General features: G+C 45.8%; 1 protein-coding gene across 2 annotated transcripts in view; it reads left to right on the forward strand.

Annotated features, from left to right (window-relative positions):
- The window catches only part of LOC125434324 (sulfotransferase 6B1-like), a 40085-nt gene extending 23479 nt beyond the window's left edge, over positions 1-16606 (forward strand). For both annotated transcript variants that reach the window (XM_048499538.1, XM_048499539.1), the window contains 4 exons: positions 4634-4760; positions 8826-8920; positions 9168-9354; positions 16020-16606. In XM_048499538.1, coding sequence (XP_048355495.1) covers positions 4634-4760; positions 8826-8920; positions 9168-9354; positions 16020-16138 — 528 coding nt within the window. In that variant the 3' untranslated portion in view covers positions 16139-16606. The remainder of the gene's footprint in view (positions 1-4633; positions 4761-8825; positions 8921-9167; positions 9355-16019) is intronic.
- Positions 16607-18720: the final 2114 nt, after the last annotated feature.

Here is an 18720-nt window from a genome sequence, read left to right on the forward strand (position 1 = left end):
TCCTCTGCCCCATCCTGCCCCAGAACACCCTGGAATACCACGCCCCCGCCATGCCCCTGCCACACCCCCACAGGGCCACGCCTGGTGCGCCGCGTCACCCTGTCCCCTTGGAGCTACGCCTCTGCCCACTTCTCCACCTGAGTGGCAGAGGCCTATCTGGTGAATCAGATGTGTTTCCGCACTCCTACATTCCTGCTGGGAGACCTTGGGCTGGTCACAGTTCATTCAGAACTCTCTCAGCCCCACCTACCTCACAAGGGGTCTGCTTTGGGAAGAGGAAAGGAGAGGAGCTTGTAAGCCACCTTGAGTCTCCTTACAGGAGAGAAAGGTGGGTTATAAATCCAAACTCCTCCTCCTCCTTTTCTTCTTCACATGCTGTACTGTTTTCATCCCTGGCTAAAGGCAGTGTTCTCAAAGGACTTTTTAATACAGTGATACCAATACAATGATACCATTGTGAAATGTTTGATTCTGAGATTTATGTCTGTCATATTTGCTTTAGATATTTGGAAAAAAAGATATTTTTTTAACGAAATAAAGCAGAATATTTGATGTTAGGATGACCTGTGATATAGAAACGCCACATCTAGGGGCAGTAAACCTCTGAGCTCCAAGAAGCCTTTGGCCACCGTGTCCTCTTGGTCCGCACTCCAAGGCAACTGAATTACTTCAATGTGAAACAGGATGCTAGGATACATGGACCAGTAAGGGCTGTGGAATAGTGGAATGTGCTGCCTCGGAGGGCTATGGGCAGTGGTGGGATCCAAAAATTTTAGTAACAGGTTTCCATGGTGGTGGGATTCAAACTGTGGCGTAGCACCAATGGGGATGGGCGGGGCATGACGAGGGCATGGCCAGACATTCTGGGGCGGGGCATTCCTGGGCGGGGCTGTGGCAAGGACACAGCCGCTGCGCCGGTCCTTGGGTGGGAAACAAATGCAATCAGGTGCAGGCTGCCACGCACGCTGGTGCACCTCCTGCTAGTCTGCTTCAAGTTCTGCGCGCTACTGCTGAGAGGAGGGGCGTAACTAAGGCAAAAATCACGTGGCAAAATCACCAATTAGTAACCCCCTCTCGGCACACACAAATAATTAGTAACCTACTCTCGGGAACCTGTGAGAACCTGCTGGATCCCACCTCTGGTTATGGGGTCTCCTTCTTTGAAGGTTTTTAAACAGAGGCTGGATGGTCAACTGTCAAGGGGGCTTTGATTGTGCATTCCTGCATGGTCTGGATGGCCCTTGTAGTCTCTTCCAACTCTATGATTCTGTGACTGTAACTTTACTACATTAAATTGTAGTCAGTTTATGGTGATCCTGTTGAGTTTATGATGTTCTGAAGTCCCATCCAAATACTTGCCAGGGTCGAGGCTGAGAGCGAGTGACTGGCACAGTCACTCAACAATCTTCCATGACAGAGTATGGATTCCAACCTGGGCTTCCCAGATCCTAGTCTGACACTTTAACCACTACACCCTTAACCAGGACCAGACAAAACGACATCTTCACCCAGTGACTGTATGGAACTCAGATTTCAGAAACCTTTTATAGGCATTAGAAAAAAAAACCAGTTAAAACTAAATAAAAGTTACAGTGAAAATAACATTATTACAAGGCATGCAAAACATGTATTAAGAATGAGGCTACAGCTTCGGATATTTCTACCTCAGGATTATTCAGTAACTTATCAGGATTATTCAGTAACGTTATCGAACTAAGTTCGAGCTGCGTTCGACCTAAGTGCTCCGCACAACCACTGGGATCGACGTGGTTTTGTACCAGCTTCGCCCCGTGTAACGGTCAAATTTCCGACTCCAGTTGGGAACTACTACTTTTTCAGGGAATCACGCTCGAACTCAGCTCGATTCCAATAAAGTGCAGAATCTCTGGTGCCAGGAGTCCCCCATTCAGCCAATCACAGCTGAGTGTTTCGGGCATGCGTACAGCTGGCCAATCAAAGAATGCCACCTTCGTCCCTCCATTCCTGTGGCAGTTTTTTTATAACGTGTGTGGGGATAGACGGAACATGGTCGTAGAACAGTAGCCAATCAGAACGGAGCGGCAAAGAGGCACAGGATGATTCCGCCCTCCGAGCTGGGATCAAGCTGGTTGCAGTGGGGTACAACAATGGCTTCGACCTAGGTTAGTACCCTTCTCAGGGAACTGGGTCGAACCTATTTTACTCGTGTGCGGAATCGCCCTTAATCATTTTTGTTTTGTCTGGAAGAGATGCAAATCCTGTAGGAAATAATGCAACCAGGTCAGATCTAAGATTATTATGTTTAGGGCAGTGCTATATGGAACTCACTGTTGCATTATGTGAGAATAACCCCAAGGCGTGTTGGAGGAAAGGGCTGTCAAGTCAAGTCACAGAGTACTTCTGGTGATCCTGTAGGGCAGTGTTTCCCAACCTTTTTGACGTTGCGGCACCCTTGACCTCATTCTTCATTTCTCACGGTACCCTTGAGGAAAACACCCATTTTAAAAATTGATTTACTTCAATGATTAGTTACCTGAGAGACATAATAGTTTATTGGTGTTAAGCGTCTGTTTATTCATTCATTAATGATGTGAAAATGAACGTAATTTAACTATTTAATCCTTTAGAGCCATATTTAATCCTTTAGAGCCATATATTTAATCCTTAACTATTTAATCCTTTAGAGCCATATATATGTTATTATAGTTGTATTTGTTATGTTTTAAACTGTGCTCCACTTCGATTTATATGTTGTGCATCGCCCAGAGCCCTTCGAGGGAGGGTGGTATATAAAACTAATAAATAAACACACACACACACACACACACACACACCGCTGCCGAGCCGTAAAGCGAGCTGTGCTGATGACCAATGAAAGGGGCACTGCAAAGGGAGGGGGCGATAGCGTTGTTGCGGTACGCCTAGGAAGCGTTCACAGTACCCCAGGGTACCACGGTGCCCTGGTTGGGAATCGCTACTGAAGGGTTTTCAAGGCAATAGACACTCAGAGGTGGTTTGCCATGGCCTGCATCTGCATAGCAACCCTGGACTTCCCAGCTAGTGTACCATCGATCACTTTCCAGCTCCGACCCTCCTGAGCTTCTGAGATCTGACAAGATTGGGCTAGCTGGGGCCAACCAGGTCAGGCCATGTTATAATTATGTACCAGAAAAAGAAAGATGGTAGAACCCTGCACTAAACTTCGTGACAAGCAGGGGCAAACTGCCCATTCAACTCACAGAGGGTAGGCCACTCCCCTAGAGGGCCATTAGTGACCAGTAACAAGCCCTAGCTGGCTTCTCAGGGGCCACTCAATTCAGACCCTTCACCAACCACGGTAATCGGTGTTAGTTTACCAACTGTGTTTCTCTGTGGTCAGTTTTCAGGAGGAGGCCATGGGTGAGCTAATACCCAAAGTTTGCACCCCTGAGATGAGTAACCCCTGCAAAGCTGGCCACGGGGGGGGGGGGGGGTATTTCAATTTCAAGGTAATTTTCACTACCCAAAACACTCCCGATGCCGAAGACCTCTCCTCCAACCCAGCAACCAGCCGGCTCCTTTCATATTGCAAGACACTGGTCTGAAGCTCAAGGAAAAAATGCAGACCAGTTTGGAAAAGAAACAAACACAACAACAAATCTCTCTTCGGCGTCCCCAACCTTTTTCGAGCCCTTGGACGCGTTTGGAATTCTGACACTGCATGGCGGGTGATAGGCACAGGACATAGCCCTGTCCCCGAGGCAAAAGCCGGTTACCAATAACCATCCAAAAGCTTCTTCAATGTTCAGAGTTTTATTTATTAGTGCTCTTTCAGCTGTGCAGCCGGGAACCAAGAACTCTCTGTAAAATCAAACAAAGAGCAGGCTCCAAGTGCTGCCGTCCGTGTAACATAATTTATAGCTGTAAAAACATACCTCCTTTTGCTCATTGGTTTGAGTCAAAAAGACGTACAGGCTGGTCATTTTATCCCACCTCCTACCACACCTGGCCCACTCCCATATTTAGTGAAACTCAAGTCAAAAACACCTTATGTAAAAAGGTTTCTATAACAACGACTGGTTTCTATACCAACTGAGTTTCTACTTCATCTTTATCTGTATTTGTGAGCTTCTGCTAATTCCTTATCTCCTGTGGGGCCCTACCTTCTAAATTCCTGTGTGTTTACTAGACTTCCAGAAAGTTCAGTACCAGGCTACCCCATCAGTTTCGTTAACTGATATATTTCCTTATATAAGGTGCTTCCCTCTTTGTGCATTTGAAGCTTCTAATATGTCTTGCGTGATCTCTCTGTGTGTGTGTGTGTGTGTGTGTGCCTTAAAACACTATAAACTATAGGTATATTCCTATCACGGGTGCAACCACAAAATGGCTGCCGCAGCAAGCGAAACCACAAAATGGCTGCCACAGCTTACTTTCGGTCACACAGTGTTATAATGGCAGCTGTTGCAAATACAACTTTTTTTAAAAAAATCTGCACAGGCAATCAAATCTCTGACGGCCAATCAGAGGTCTTGCTAAACTAAAGTCCCACCTGCCCCAGCCCACTTTCTGAAAACACTTGGAGGGGAACAGAAAAGGTGTCGAAGGGTACTGCAGCACCTGCAGGGACCACTGATCTATCCTTCCCTTAGTAATACTCTGTCTTCTTTTCCAGGCGATCTACATTCTCAGAAACCCAAAAGACATTGCTGTTTCCATGTATCATTATTACAGAGAGAATCCGAACCTCCCTACCATAGACAGCTGGCCTGAATTCCTGGAGATGTTCCTCAAAGGAGATGGTAAGAACAAATACTCTCTTTTTATCTCTGTAGATTACCGTATCCTATCACTCGCCGAATTCTACAAAGGGTAAATCATAGACCTTCTACTCCGCGCTACATCAGATGCGTTGACAGAATGAAACGGTGGACCAATTCGTTATTCAGCAGAATTTTCGAACTTGCTCCTGGTTTATAGGCAGAAAAATTCAGGAAGTCCACACGCCATGCCAAGAATGAGCATGATGTTGTGTTCCTTCTGGTGTTCCACCTAGGGAGGAAAATCCCAAGTGAAAGTTGCCCTAGTTTCTCAGGCTAACCCTAGTAAAAATTAATCAGGGTTTGGGTGCTGTGTGGTTTCCGGGCTGTATGGCCATGTTCTAGCAGCATTCTCTCCTGACGTTTCGCCTGCATCTGTGGCTGGCATCTTCAGAGGATCCTCTGAAGATGCCAGCCACAGATGCAGGCAAAACATCAGGAGAGAATGCTGCTAGAACACGGCCATATAGCCCGGAAACCACACATCACCCCAGTGATTCCGGCCGTGAAAGCCTTCGACAATACATTAATCAGGGTTTCCTGCTTTGTCTGAATTGAAGAAGACTGTGGTATATCCTGCCTTTCTCTTCTGTGAGGAGACTTAAGGTGGCTTACAAACTCCTTTCCTTTCTCCACAACAGACAAAATGGTGAAGTAGGTGGGGCTGAGAAAGTTCGGAGAGATCTATGACTGGCCCAACGCCACCCAACAGGCTTCATGTGGAGGAGCGGAGAATCAAACCCGGTTCTCCAGATTAGAGTCCACTGCTTATATCCACTAAACCAATTGAGCCACCTCTCAAGGGAGACACAGGGTTTACGGTATCCCTTAAAGAGACGAATCATCCACAACTCAATTGGCACAGTAGATATGGCCACCAAACATGGCCATATTTGAGTTTAGGTGGTCAGATTCTCTGTGCTGCGCATACATATTTCTAACACTCCTCCACTCGTGAGGGAATATGGTTGAATGCTACAGAAGATTTCAGTCCCTACTGTCCTACAAGACTACCTGTCCCCGTATTGCCCCATCAGGTCCCTCCACTTGTTGGAGGGGAACCTGCTGGAGACCCCTCAAAGGAGGTCTGGCTGGCCTCCACCTGGTGGAATAAGCTCCTCAGTGAGATCAGGGCCCTGAGGGACTCGAATGAGTTCTGCCGGGCCTGTAAGATGGAACTGCCGCACTGCCTTCTGGGGGCGCTACCCTGTTTCCCTCCCTGTGACAGGGCGGAACCGGGAGCGCCCCAGAAGGCAAAATCGGGACAGGTACAAAACCCCGTGGGACGTGGGACAGATTGGTGTAAGGCGGGACTGTCCCGCCAAAAGCGGGACGTCTGGTCACCTTACGTTTCCATCTAGCCAGCCGGCCCAACCATTATCACCATTGGTGCAGTTTTCTTGCCGTCTGTTGGGTATTTTGACTGTTTTGACTGATGTTTTAATTGTTGTTTTATTATGTGAATTTTTGTTGTGGTCGCCGCCCGGAGCCCTGCAAAACGGGGAAGGCGGGGTACAATAAATGGAAATATAGATAATTAAAAATTAAAGAGGCGAAGGATCTCAAACAAGTGTTAAAGACTTCACTCTTTCTAAGACTTGCTTCTGGCCATAGACAGTTCTGCGCTGGGTAGACCACCAATTCTTCCAGTGGTTGCAAAAATTTCCCACTGCCTGCTTTCTAAGCACTTCCTTCACAGAAGGTTTGGATTGTAGGTGAATTTGTGGGGTCCTGGGACTCGTGTCCCAGTTGGTTATCTTGGCCTGTCAATTCTAAACCCCAAGGAGCACTTTTATGGCCTCTTCCTTAATCCCACTGCAGAGGTCAAGACTATGATGGTCTCATTCCTGTTATCTGAATCCTGTTCCCGTCCTGTTTATTGCTCCGCTGTAAAAATTTGTTCCGGCGGAGCAGGATCAAAGATCACCCCCGGCAACAAACAGAATTATTGCGACAAGCAAAGGGTCCCCAAATGACTCAGCAGTTTTGTCCCGGCAAGAATGAATAGTCGTTTGTGGTGTGACCTGAGATACCCTTTTTTCCCTGAGAAGGCTTACAAACGATATTTTTAAAAAGTGTCCTGATTAACATATTCACCTTATCTAACCTGAAGGCTGATGGTGTCTTACAAAAGTTTCCGGTTTCTGCACAGCATATGTATAATGGGTTGCAGTTGTTATAAAAGAACCCGTTTTCCTTTTCCTCATTCATATGTTTGTCCTTCACCTGTTCGGGGAGCGATTGGAGCCCTTGGAAACAAGCCGGGCTGCTTTCATGCTTTTGCACGAAGACACTTCTTTTAATTTAATTTAATTTGTCTATTTTGGATTTATATCCTACCCTATCCCCAAGGGGCTCGGGGTGTGTGTGTGGGGTTTTTTTTTTTACGATTTCTTGCAACACATGCATAGCTGCACAGGCATATAGAAATGAACCCCCACAGCCAGAGGTGGGATCCAGCAGGTTCTCACGAGTAGGTTACTAATTATTTGTGTGTACCGAGAGGGGGTTACTAATTGGTGACTTTGCCACGTGATTTTTGCCTTAGTTATGCCCCTCCTCTCAGCAGTAGTGCGCAGAACTTGAAGCAGTCTAGCAGGAGGTGCACCAGCGTGCGTGGCAGCCTGCGCCTGCGTGCATTCGTTTCCCGCCCAAGGACCGGCGTAGCGGCTGCGTCCTTGCCACAGTCCTGCCCAGGAGTGCCCGGCCACGCCCATGTCATGCCCTGCCCAGCCCCATTGGTGCTACGCCACAGTTTGAATCCCACCACCATGGGACCCCGTTACTAAATTTTTTGGATCCCACCACTGCCCGCAGCCATGCCAATTTCCCACAATCTGGTCAGCTGCACCTGTGTAGCTGAGCATGTGCAACACACAAAATAAAAGAAAAAGGGACCTCCCTGCAAAGGCTGGGTAATAATGAAGATCTATGTAGATCTGTAGATCTAGGTGGTGGCCATACTCGCCAGCTGCCGTGGGGAGAAACCGTGCTTGGGGGGTTTTGTACGCTGTCAAGCACTCAGAGAATCTGCCCACAACCTGCTGGGAGGCCTGCACAAAATGGCGGGTGGGTAGATTCTCCCTGACAGTGGGTGACACAGAATCTAAAATGAACGGGTGGAAGGGAGGGGAAATACAGCGTCTCCTGCCTATTGTGTTCACACCTGAGCACCTCCAGGATTGTGCAAAAGGACCACTGGTTTAGCAATTTTCAAAAATCCCAGGTTGAGGGGAATAAAATGAGCCAAACTCGTTTGGAGAATGGGACCTGTGTAAAGCCTGCCTGCCCGCCCCCAATATATTTGACCTGTACGGAATCTGCCGATGTTACAATGGTGCTGTGAGACAGTGTGACGTACTGGGGTGCTGTGTGGTTTCCGGGCTGTCCGCCCGTGTGGAAAGCAGCATTCTCTCCCGACGTTTCGCCTGCATCTGTGGCTGGCATCTTCAGAGGATCTGATAGTAGGAAGAGAAAGCAAGTGGAGTATATATACTGTGAGGTGAAAAGGTGAGGCCATCTGAATAGAGTAGCCTGGCATGTGAGTCACAGAGAAGTCTGTAGCATGGGAGTAACAATGAAGCTAGCAAGGTCAATAGTTGAATGGATCTGAATAGAAGTATCCTGGTCTTTGTTCCCTTTGAGTGCTATAGTCTATAGTTGTCCTGTGTTTGTGTGGAGCTGATCAGTCACTGTCTTGATTCTAGAGTTTTTCAACACTGGCAGCCAAATTCTGTTCATTTTCATGGTTTCTTCCTTCCTGTTGAAGTTGTCCATGTGCTTGTGAATGTCAATGGTTTCTCTGTGTAGTCTGAGGTAGTGGTTGTCAGAATGGTCCAGAATTTCTGTGTTTTCAAATAATATTCTGTGTCCAGGCTGGTTTATCAAGTGTTCTGCTATTGCTGATTTTTCTGGCTGAAATAGTGTGACGTACTGGTTAGAGTGTCGGACTAAGACTTGGGACACCCATTCTGAGAATTTTCATCTCAATGTCAGAACTGTGCTTCGGTGTGAGTTCAACCACATCTCGGCTTGCTTTCCTTACAGTTGTCTGCGGATCCTGGTTCGATCACATTTTAAGCTGGGAGAAAAATACAGCGGACCGAAACACCCTGTTCTTGTTCTATGAAGACATGAAAAAGGTAAATCTTAAGATTCTTCTCCCCACCCCCCACCCCCAAAAGCAGCCCCACCCAACTCTAAAGCTGTTGTGTTGGATCTCATTGATCCATTCTGCTAAGGGGGGTGTTTTCATTGAATGCTAGAGGAAAGCAAAACACCTCTGCCGAACCCAGCCCGTTGAGGGCTTCTTAGCCATATCGATTTTGGGACTGAGGAGAGGGCTAGATGGCTGATGGGTCACGTCACTTTTTTGTGCACACATCTCAGGACCTTCCGAAGGTGGTGAAGAAAGTGAGCACCTTTCTAGGGGTCAACGCCAGCGAGAGCAGAATTAAAGAAATCTGCACAAAGTCTTCATTCAGTGAGATGAAAACCAACACGGAGAAAGAAAACTACGATCCCAACCGGACGGTCTGTGCCCTCACTTCCAACAGGAGGCTGATATTCCGAAAAGGTCAGTGGGACAGCCTGACTCATGAAAGATTTCCCAGGTCTCCAGCCCAAAGTTCCTTGATTGCAAATGGAGATACAATTCACACATTCCAGAGGACATGAAACTTGGTTATCATGTGGCTCCATTCAGTGGGTTTCATCCAATACTTGGCAGACAATCTGGGTCCGGAAACCCTGCTGAAGAGCAAAAATATGGGGAGGGGGTTTTATGGAGAGCTGGGTCCAGTTTGGAAGCAGGAAAAACTTAACCGTTTCCTCTATTTGACCTTACCCAGGACCAAAGCAGGTAACCTAAACTGCACAACAGCAAATCTATAGCCCACCCCCAGTGGTGGGATCCAAAAATTTTAGTAACAGGTTCCCATGGTGGTGGGATTCAAACTGTGGCGTAGCGCCAATGGGGCTGGGCGGGGCATGACAGGGGCGTGGCCGGGCATTCTAGGGGCGGGGCATTAATAATTTCTCCGTTACTGTAAAAAACTCTTACTGTAAAAAAAGTTCCTAATTTCCAGCTGGTATCTTTCTGTCCATAATTTAAACTCATTATAGCAAGTCCTATTGTCTACTGCCAACAGAAACAACTACTTCTCCTCTGATTGACTGCCTGTCAAATACTTAATACTTTCAAATACTTAATTTTGTTTCTAGAAATCAAAAGAAGGATACTTTCCTTGAACAAGGAACTTTACCATATTTCTAAAACATGTTTTTAAAACAGCCCAACAGGGAGAATTATCCCGTTTTCTACCTTTGCTAACCAGCCACATAGGAAACAACAGGACTTTATGATTTTTGGACCTAATGGAATTTCTAACGGAAAAGCTGACCCAATTAGTAACCCCCTCTCGGCACACACAAATAATTAGTAACCTACTCTCGGGAACTGGCGAGAACCTGCTGGATCCCACCTCTGCCCACCCCCAATATTTAACAGCATATTCAAGTACATCAATTATCAATATCATAAATGCATTATTTATTTAGTGTTTAGTATTTACAGGGCTTAGAATGTTAGGATTTAATGATGACAAATGAATTAATGTATTCATAATTTTGGTGGTCATTCATTAGATAAGGCAAGTAAGCTTCCTGTTTGACTCTGTAAGCTGCTGAAAGGTGAAAGGTCAGATGGGCGTTGCTTGGTCGGTCCACTAACCATAGGCAATGTGAGCTGATTGGTGGGAAATGTAGTCAATAGATCACCCAGCGACTGAAGACGTTTTCAAAATGTTTCAGACCAAAGAACATTTTAAAATGGGTATTCATTTAAAATGTTTTGAGGTTAGAAATAAAAAAAGTTTTGGGGGTAAAAACAATGCAGAACTCCATGGAAACATTTTATTTCCTGTCTCAAAGCGTTTTAAAAGATTTGTACGGAAAGTGAAGTACCAAATCTGATTCTATGATTGATGCCACATTTTATGGCTTTCGTACACTCCAACTGAATATAGAATAGAGACAGCCTTGCCACAATCCCATATATGTCACTTCCAGCTCTTCCAACTGAGCATTACACTGGCCCCTGGTGAAATGCAGCTCTCTGGAAACCGACTTTGATGTATGCGTTGTGAAAACCCGTGGAATTCACTGCCACTGGGTGTAGGGACGGTCAGTAACTTCGATCACTTCAAGGTGGGGGGCAGATTATACAAATGCATGAAAGAGAGGTCCATGCATAGCCATTAGCTTCAATGACGAGATAGAACCTGCATATCTAGGAGCAGCAGTGGCGTAGGAGGTTCAGAGCTCATGTATCTAATCTGGAGGAACCGGGTTTGATTCCCAGCTCTGCCGCCTGAGCTGTGGAGGCTTATCTGGGGAATTCAGATTAGCCTGTGCACTCCCACACACGCCAGCTGGGTGACCTTGGGCTAATCACAGCTTCTCAGAGCTCTCTTCTTCTTCTTCTTCTTCTTCTTCTTCTTCTTCTTCTTCTTCTTCTTCTTCTTCTTCTTCTTCTTCTTCTTCTTCTTCTTCTTCTTCTTCTTCTTCTTCTTCTTCTTCTTCTTCTTCTTCTCTTCTCTCTCAGCCCCACCAACCTCACAGGGTGTTTGTTGTGAGGGGGGAAGGGCAAGGAGATTGTAAGCCCCTTTGAGTCTCCTACAGGAGAGAAAGGGGGGATATAAATCCAAACTCTTTCTTCTTCTTCTTCTTCTTCTTCTTCTTCTTCTTCTTCTTCTTCTTCTTCTTCTTCTTCTTCTTCTTCTTCTTCTTCTTCTTCTTCTTCTTCTTCTTCTTCTTCTTCTTCTTCTTCTTCTTCTTCTTCTTCTTCTTCTTCTTCTTCTTCTAATAGTGAGGGTTCAAGGACTAGATAGAACCTGCATGTCGAGAAGGAGTGAACCTCCAAATACTGGTCTCTAGGAATGACAAGAGGGTCTTCGAGCCTTCTTTGCAGACTGTCCAGGGGCATTTACTTGGGCATGGTATAAAGAAGAAGAATTGTAGTAGCAGCAGCAGTTTGGATTTATACCCCACCCTTCTCTCCTGTAAGGAGGCTTGAGATGGCTTACACGCTCCTTTCCCTTCCTCTCCCCACAACAGACACCTTGAGAGGCAGGTGGGGCTGAGAGAGTTCCAAAGAACTGTGACTGGCCAAACGTCACCCAGCAGGAACCCAGGAGTGGAAACACATCTGGTTCACCCGATAAGCCTCTGCCCCTCAGGTGGAGGAGTGGGGAATCAAGGCCGGTTCTCCAGATTAGAATCCACCTGCTCTTCTCCACTACACCACGCTGGCTCTCAGGATGCCGGAACGGGCCGCCCCTTGGACTGATCTTATGTTTTTGCCTGCACCATCCTCCAAGTTAAAACAAGACCTACCTGCCTCCTTATCTGTCTTTCCCACCTGCCGGTGCTACACCAGACTGCTGGGCAAGGTTGCTCAGCCAATCTGGAACCAAACGCAGACCAGACGCGCTGCCTTCTGTGAGCAGCTTCCGCTGTTTTGTAGTTCATCTGTTAAAAATTAATTATGCCAAAAATACCTCAGAAAGAGGCTTGGAGCGTATGCGCTCTCCATAGGAATCCCCAAGTTGGATTTCTGTTATCTATAGATTTAAAGAAGAAGAAGAAGAAGAAGAAGAAGAAGAAGAAGAAGAAGAAGAAGAAGAAGAAGAAGAAGAGTTTGGATTTATATCCCCCCTTTCTCTCCTGTAGGAGACTCAAAGGGGCTTACAATCTCCTTGCCCTTCCCCCCTCACAACAAACACCCCAGAGGTAGGTGGGGCTGAGAGAGCTCCGAGAAGCTGTGACTAGCCCAAGGTCACCCAGCTGGCGTGTGTGGGAGTGTACAGTCTTAGGCTAATCTGAATTCCCCAGATAAGCCTCCACAGCTCAGGCGGCAGAGCGGGGAATCAAACCCGGTTCCTCCAGATTAGATACACGAGCTCTTAACCTCCTACGCCACTGCTGCTCCTCAGGAAGTCCTCAGGAAGCAAGATTGGCATGGAAAACTGGTTGAGACCACAGAGGGTGATTCTTCATCAGGGTAGACAGTCTTGGATTAAGTGGACAAGGGTCAGTCTTGGGCTAGACCATCTCACAGATATTCTTCTTATGCCTTAGTCTCCTCGGGTTCACTTGAAACAAGCATGAAAGAATCAGTGGCATAGTAATGATGCCAAAAGTAGGAGTGGCGTAGGAGGTTAAGAGCGCGTGTATCTAATCTGGAGGAACCGGGTTTGATTCCCAGCTCTGCCACCTGAGCTGTGGAGGCTTATCTGGAGAATTCAGATTAACCTGTGCACTCCCCACACACGCCTACACCTGGGTGACCTTGGGCTAGTCACAGCTTCGTCAGAGCTCTCTCAGCCCCACCTACCTCACAGGGTGTTCGTTGTGAGGGGGGAAGGGCAAGGAGATTGTAAAGCCTCCTTGCGAGGTCTCCTGCAGGAGAGAGAAAAGGGGGATATAAATACAAACCTCCTCCTCCTCCTCCTCTTCTCCTTCTCCTTCTCCTCCTCCTCTTCTTCTCCTTCTCCTCCCCCCCTCCTCCTCCCTCTTCTCTCTTCATTCTTCTCCTTCTCCTTCTCCTTCTCCTTCTTCTTCTTCTTCTTCTCCTTCTCCTTCTAATATGTAAGGTGGAAGAAGAGAAGCCAAGAGAACTGGGCTCAAAGAAAAGAGCAGACTCCTTGACGCATGGTTCAGTCTACATTTCGTTTATTTAGGTCATTTCTTGGCTGCCTCTCCAGACAACGGCTCAGGGCAGCTTAAGACTAATTTAAAGCTGAAGCCATTAAAAAAACAACAACAACCCTCCAATTAAAATAGCCAGGCCGCAGCATGCAGTCTGTATAATTATCAGCCCAACAGCTGGAAGAAAAAACTAAGACAAACAAAAAGAAATATAAAAGCTTATTAAATGGGTCCAGTTGATTAAAATAATTGCAGATAGAAACAGGCGCAGAGGAAAGGCAGGCAAGGAAAGTTATCTTTGCCTGGCACCTAAAAAGACAGTAATAATCAGGTGAATTTACAGGGAGACAGTATTCTACAGATGGAGGGTCACCACCAGAAAGGCTCTGTTTTGGTTACCCAAACTGGCTTTGATTCCCCACTCCTCCACGTGAGGGGCGGACTGTTATTTGGTGAACGGGATTTGTTCCCCTGCTCCTCCACATGAAGCCTGCCGGGTGATCTTGGGCCAGTACCGGTTCTCTCGGAATTCTCAGCCCCACCTACCTCACAAGGTGTCTGTTGTGGGGAGAGGAAGGGAAAGGAGCTTTGTAAGCTGCCTTAAATACTTCCTTATGGTTGAGAAAAGTAGGTGATTATAAATCCAAACTCCTCCTCCTCCTTTCTTCTTCTTCTTCATCTTCTTTTCCTCCTCCTCCTCCTCCTCCTCCATAGTTGAAGCACAAACAGCAGACATTATGGCTCAGTACTAGATTACATCTTCTGAATGCAGGGAGTCCCAGCTTCAGCCTCAGGCAGGCACGAGGGAGAGACTGTGGCTCAGTGGTACAGCCCTGGCTTAGCTTGCTGAAAGTCATGGGTTCAATCCCTGCCAACTCCAGCTAAAGTGATCAGGTGGTAGATAATATGAAAAACTTCTATCTGAGACCCAGGAGAACTGTCAAAGTAGACAATACCAACTTTGACGGACCAAGGATCTGATTCAGTAGAAGATAGCTTCATGTGTTTACGTGGCAAGGTTGAAGGCTCTCCACCAAGGAGAACACTAAAACATGCGCTCCTTACCCACCTGCAAAAGGAAATGGTATTGTCTAAGAAAACCTGTACCATGTGATTCTGCCATTTTCAGAATGGGAAATAATAAAGAAACCAGGGGCATGGCAGCTTCTCACCATCTGAGAATTTCTTATGATACTTACAGAAAGAAAGAAATGTTCCCAAGGTGAGTCAGGGGATGATGATCATGAGCTATTGGCAAGTTTTTCTTGTGCGGAAGCCATAGGTACATAGAAAAGGAGTCAATGACATTCTTCTTTCTTTCATTTTAAATATCCAAAGTACTGGATGGGTGTTTCCAGTTCTTTGTTGACAACCGTACATGTGGAAGGGATCTGGTAATCTTAGTAGACCATGAACATGAGTCAGCAATGTGATGCGGCAGCTAAGAAAGCCAATGTGATTCTGGGCTGCATTGATAGTATAATGTCTAGATCAGTGGTGGCGAACCTTTGGCACTCCAGATGTTATGGACTACAATTCCCATCAGCCCCTGTCAGCATGGCCAATTGACCATGCTGGCAGGGGCTGATGGGAATTGTAGTCCATAACATCTGGAGTGCCAAAGGTTCGCCACCATGGGTCTAGATCGAGGAAAATAACAGAATCACTCTATTCTGCGTTGGTCAGATATCACCTGCAATACTGAATCCAGATCTGGGTGCCATAATTCAAGGAAGGACCAAAATGGTAAAAAAGATCTTGGAATTGATGGTTTAGCCGGGGATTAGGTTCAACCTGTAGTTCCTCTCAGATAGTTCATGGACTACCAATTCCCATCCCCACCTGATGGGATTTGTAGTCCATGGACAACTGAGAGCCACAGGTTGCTTTAGACCCTGAAGTCTGGCCTATGATGAAAAGGACTCCCCAGAGAGCTTGCATACTTATCTCTAGAGAAGGGCGCTACATGTGGGTTGACATGACAGCCATGTTTAAATATTTGAAGGGGGAGCAAGGTTGTTTTCTGGTGCTCCAGAGACTAGGACACAGAGGCTCATTCCGCACATGCAAAATAATGCCCTTTCAAACTGCTTTCAGTGCTCTTTTGGAAAAGCTGTGTGAGCATGGCAAAAAATCCACTCTTGCAAACAGTTGTGAAAGTGGTTTGAAAACGCATTGGCCCTTTTGGCGCCGCGCGAAATACGAAGCAACAGATTCAAATGATGAAGAAAAAGAAGATTCCATCTAAACGATTAGGGAAGAACTTCCTCATTTGTAAGGGCTACAACTGGACAAAGTGGGAATTCACTGTCTCCGTCGGTGGTGGAGTGGTCTCCTTTTGAAGTTCTTCAACAGAGGCCGGGTGACCCTCTGTCTGGAATGCTTTCTCTTCCTGCACGACATGGGATCGGACTGGGTGGCCCTTGAGGTCTCTTCCAGCTCTAGGACTCGATGATTTGTTTGGCCATCTTGACTCAGACGGTTCCTTTCTGCTTAGCTGAAGCTTTTCATTTTACCTCCTTAATTCCTCAGGGGCTGTCGGTGACTGGAAAAACCATTTCACCCCCAAGCAGAACCGGATGTTTGAAGAGATGTTTGCTGAGAAAATGAAAACCAGCAAAGTAGCGAAACATATCGTTTATGAATTCTGATGGGGAAAAGAACATATCAGCCGCCTGCTGCCCGGGCCGATGAAACGCACGGGCAGTTCTGTTGCAAAAGCATCTGCTTTCTGAATTCATGCGCTAGGAGATTTTCCCCTCCAGTGAGCAACGTGGAATAATGGAGGGGTCTGGATTTAGAACAAAGGGGTGAAATCCAATCTGACTAATAAGATGGAAACCAACAATGTTAGGACCCAAGAAATAAATTATATATCGCTATTTGCTGCACGCACACAATCTTTTAGTTAAGAGTAAACTGTAGTAAATAAAAACTGAATTAAAAAAAAACAGTCATATCAATCACGTTAATATGTTGTTGAAGGCTTTCGCAGCTGGAATCAACCAACTGTTGTGGGTTTTCCGGGTTTTGTGGCCATGGGCCAGTGATTTTTGCTCGTAACGTTTCGTCCGGATCTATGGCTAGCATCTTTAGAGGTATGTTACGGTGAGATGATGAAGAAGAAGAGTTTGGATTTATATCCCCCCTTTCTCTCCTGGCAAGTAGGAGACTCCAAAGGGAACTTTACTAATCTGCCTGTCTTCCCCTCACAACAAACACCCTGTGAGGTAGGTGGGGCTGAGAGAGCTTCGAGAAGCTGTGACTAGCCCAAGGTCACCCAGCTGGCGTGTGTGGGAGTGAACTGGCTAATCTGAATTCCTCAAAATAAGTTCCTCCACAGCTCAAGTGGCAGGAGCTGGGAATCAAAACCCGGTTCCTCCAGATTAGATACACGAAGCTCTTAACCTCCCTAATGCCTACAGATGTGTTTCTCTCTGTGGCTCCCCCCCCACGCCTTCTTCATTAAACATCTACCCAAATGTTCCCTCACCCCCCTGTGAGGTGGACAGAACTTATACCCCATCACATAATCCTTCCCCACTGTGCACCAGCTGAGCCAGTTTTAAACAACTCTCTAACAAGGCTGTTGTGGGTTTCTCGGGTTGTATGACCATGTTCCAGTAGTATTTCCTCCTGACAAATTCAGGAGAAAATACTGCTGGAACACGGCCATACAACCTGGGAAACCCACAACATTCTAGTGATTCCGGCTGTGAAAGCCTTCGACCATACAGCTTTCTAATCATTGGTCTTAGTCATAAAAATGTCATAATTGTTATTTATAATCTGGTGGCTAAACACTGTATTATTGTATTACTTTTGGCCATTGAGGGAAGGCCAGTAGGCGCAGAAATGGGCCCAAAGAAAGCGCAGTCCCGTGAGGACCCTCTCTGTGTATTGTATTTGTGATGTTGTGTACATAAGGCAGGCTTATTGACGGCCCCCTTAACGTCACAGCTAATTTTGCAATTTGGTCATGAATACATTTTGTCTTTTGATGCTTAGCAGTTTTCTGATACCGGTCCCTTTCAGATGATTGTAATTTGTAGTGTAGATGTAATGTTTTGATATTTAGCAGTTTTTCTATTTAGCAGTCCCTTTCAGATGATTTTAATTTATGAATTAATAGATGTGTCTTTGATATTTAGCAGTTTCTATTTAGTATAGTCTCTTTCAGATGATTTTGGTATGAAATTAATAGATGTGTCTTTTGATATTCTTAGCTTTCTATTTAACCTGTCCCTTTCAGGAGATGATTTGTAATTTTGTAATTATTAGATGTAGTCTTTTGATATTTAGCCAGTTTTCTATTTAGCAGTCCCTTTCCAGATGATTTTAATTTGTAATTAATAGATGTAGTCTTTTTTGATATTTAGCGGTTTTCTGTTATTTTGGCAGTCCTTACTCGGATGATTTTGAATTTTGGTGTAGATTAGTGATGTTTTTTTTGATATTTGGCAGTTTTCTGTTTAGCGGTCCTTTTCCGAGATGATTTTTGATTTGTGAATTGTGGAGTGTGTCTTTTTGATGTTTGTCGGTTTTCTGTTTAGCGGTCCTTTTCAGATGGTTTTGATTTTGTAGTGTGGAGTAGTATTAACGATGTTGTGGTTTTCTGTTTGGCGGTCCTTTCGGATGATTTTTAGTTTGTAATTAATGAATATTGTCTTTTTGATATTTAGCAGTTTTCTATTTAGCAGTCCCTTTCTTTCAGATGATTTTAATTTGTAATTATGGTAGGATGTGATATTTTAATACCAACCGGTTTTTCTGTTTAGTAGTCCTTTTCAGATGATTTTAATTTACAATTAGTAGAGTGTAATGCTCTTTGATGTTTCTAGGCAGTCTTCTATTTAGCGGCATCTTGACCTTTTATGCGAATACTTGGTCCACAGGTGTGTCATAGAGCGCCACTCTGCTGGCAGTAGAGCCGCAGTTCCTTGGCTGCCTTTCTACGCCTGCAACTTCTGGAAGTCAGGGGGGTAGGGAACCTTTAACACTCAAAGGATGGCTATTTGGACCCGTTTTCCACGGGAAAAGGAAACACTTGGAGCCGCAAAGAAATTTTTTTGCATGTTTAAAAATAAAGATAACTTACTCATATATATAGAGTTTTGATGCTACTCCTCTTTACCTATTTCATCTCTGAGAAGCGCGTAAAGATCGCGCCGCCTACTGCTGCCTGCAGGGCGAAAGCAAGGATGGGGTCGGGCGAAAACTTGGCTCGCGGGAG

Source organism: Sphaerodactylus townsendi, linkage group LG06, assembly GCF_021028975.2.
Source record: "Sphaerodactylus townsendi isolate TG3544 linkage group LG06, MPM_Stown_v2.3, whole genome shotgun sequence".
NCBI lineage: Eukaryota > Metazoa > Chordata > Lepidosauria > Squamata > Sphaerodactylidae > Sphaerodactylus > Sphaerodactylus townsendi.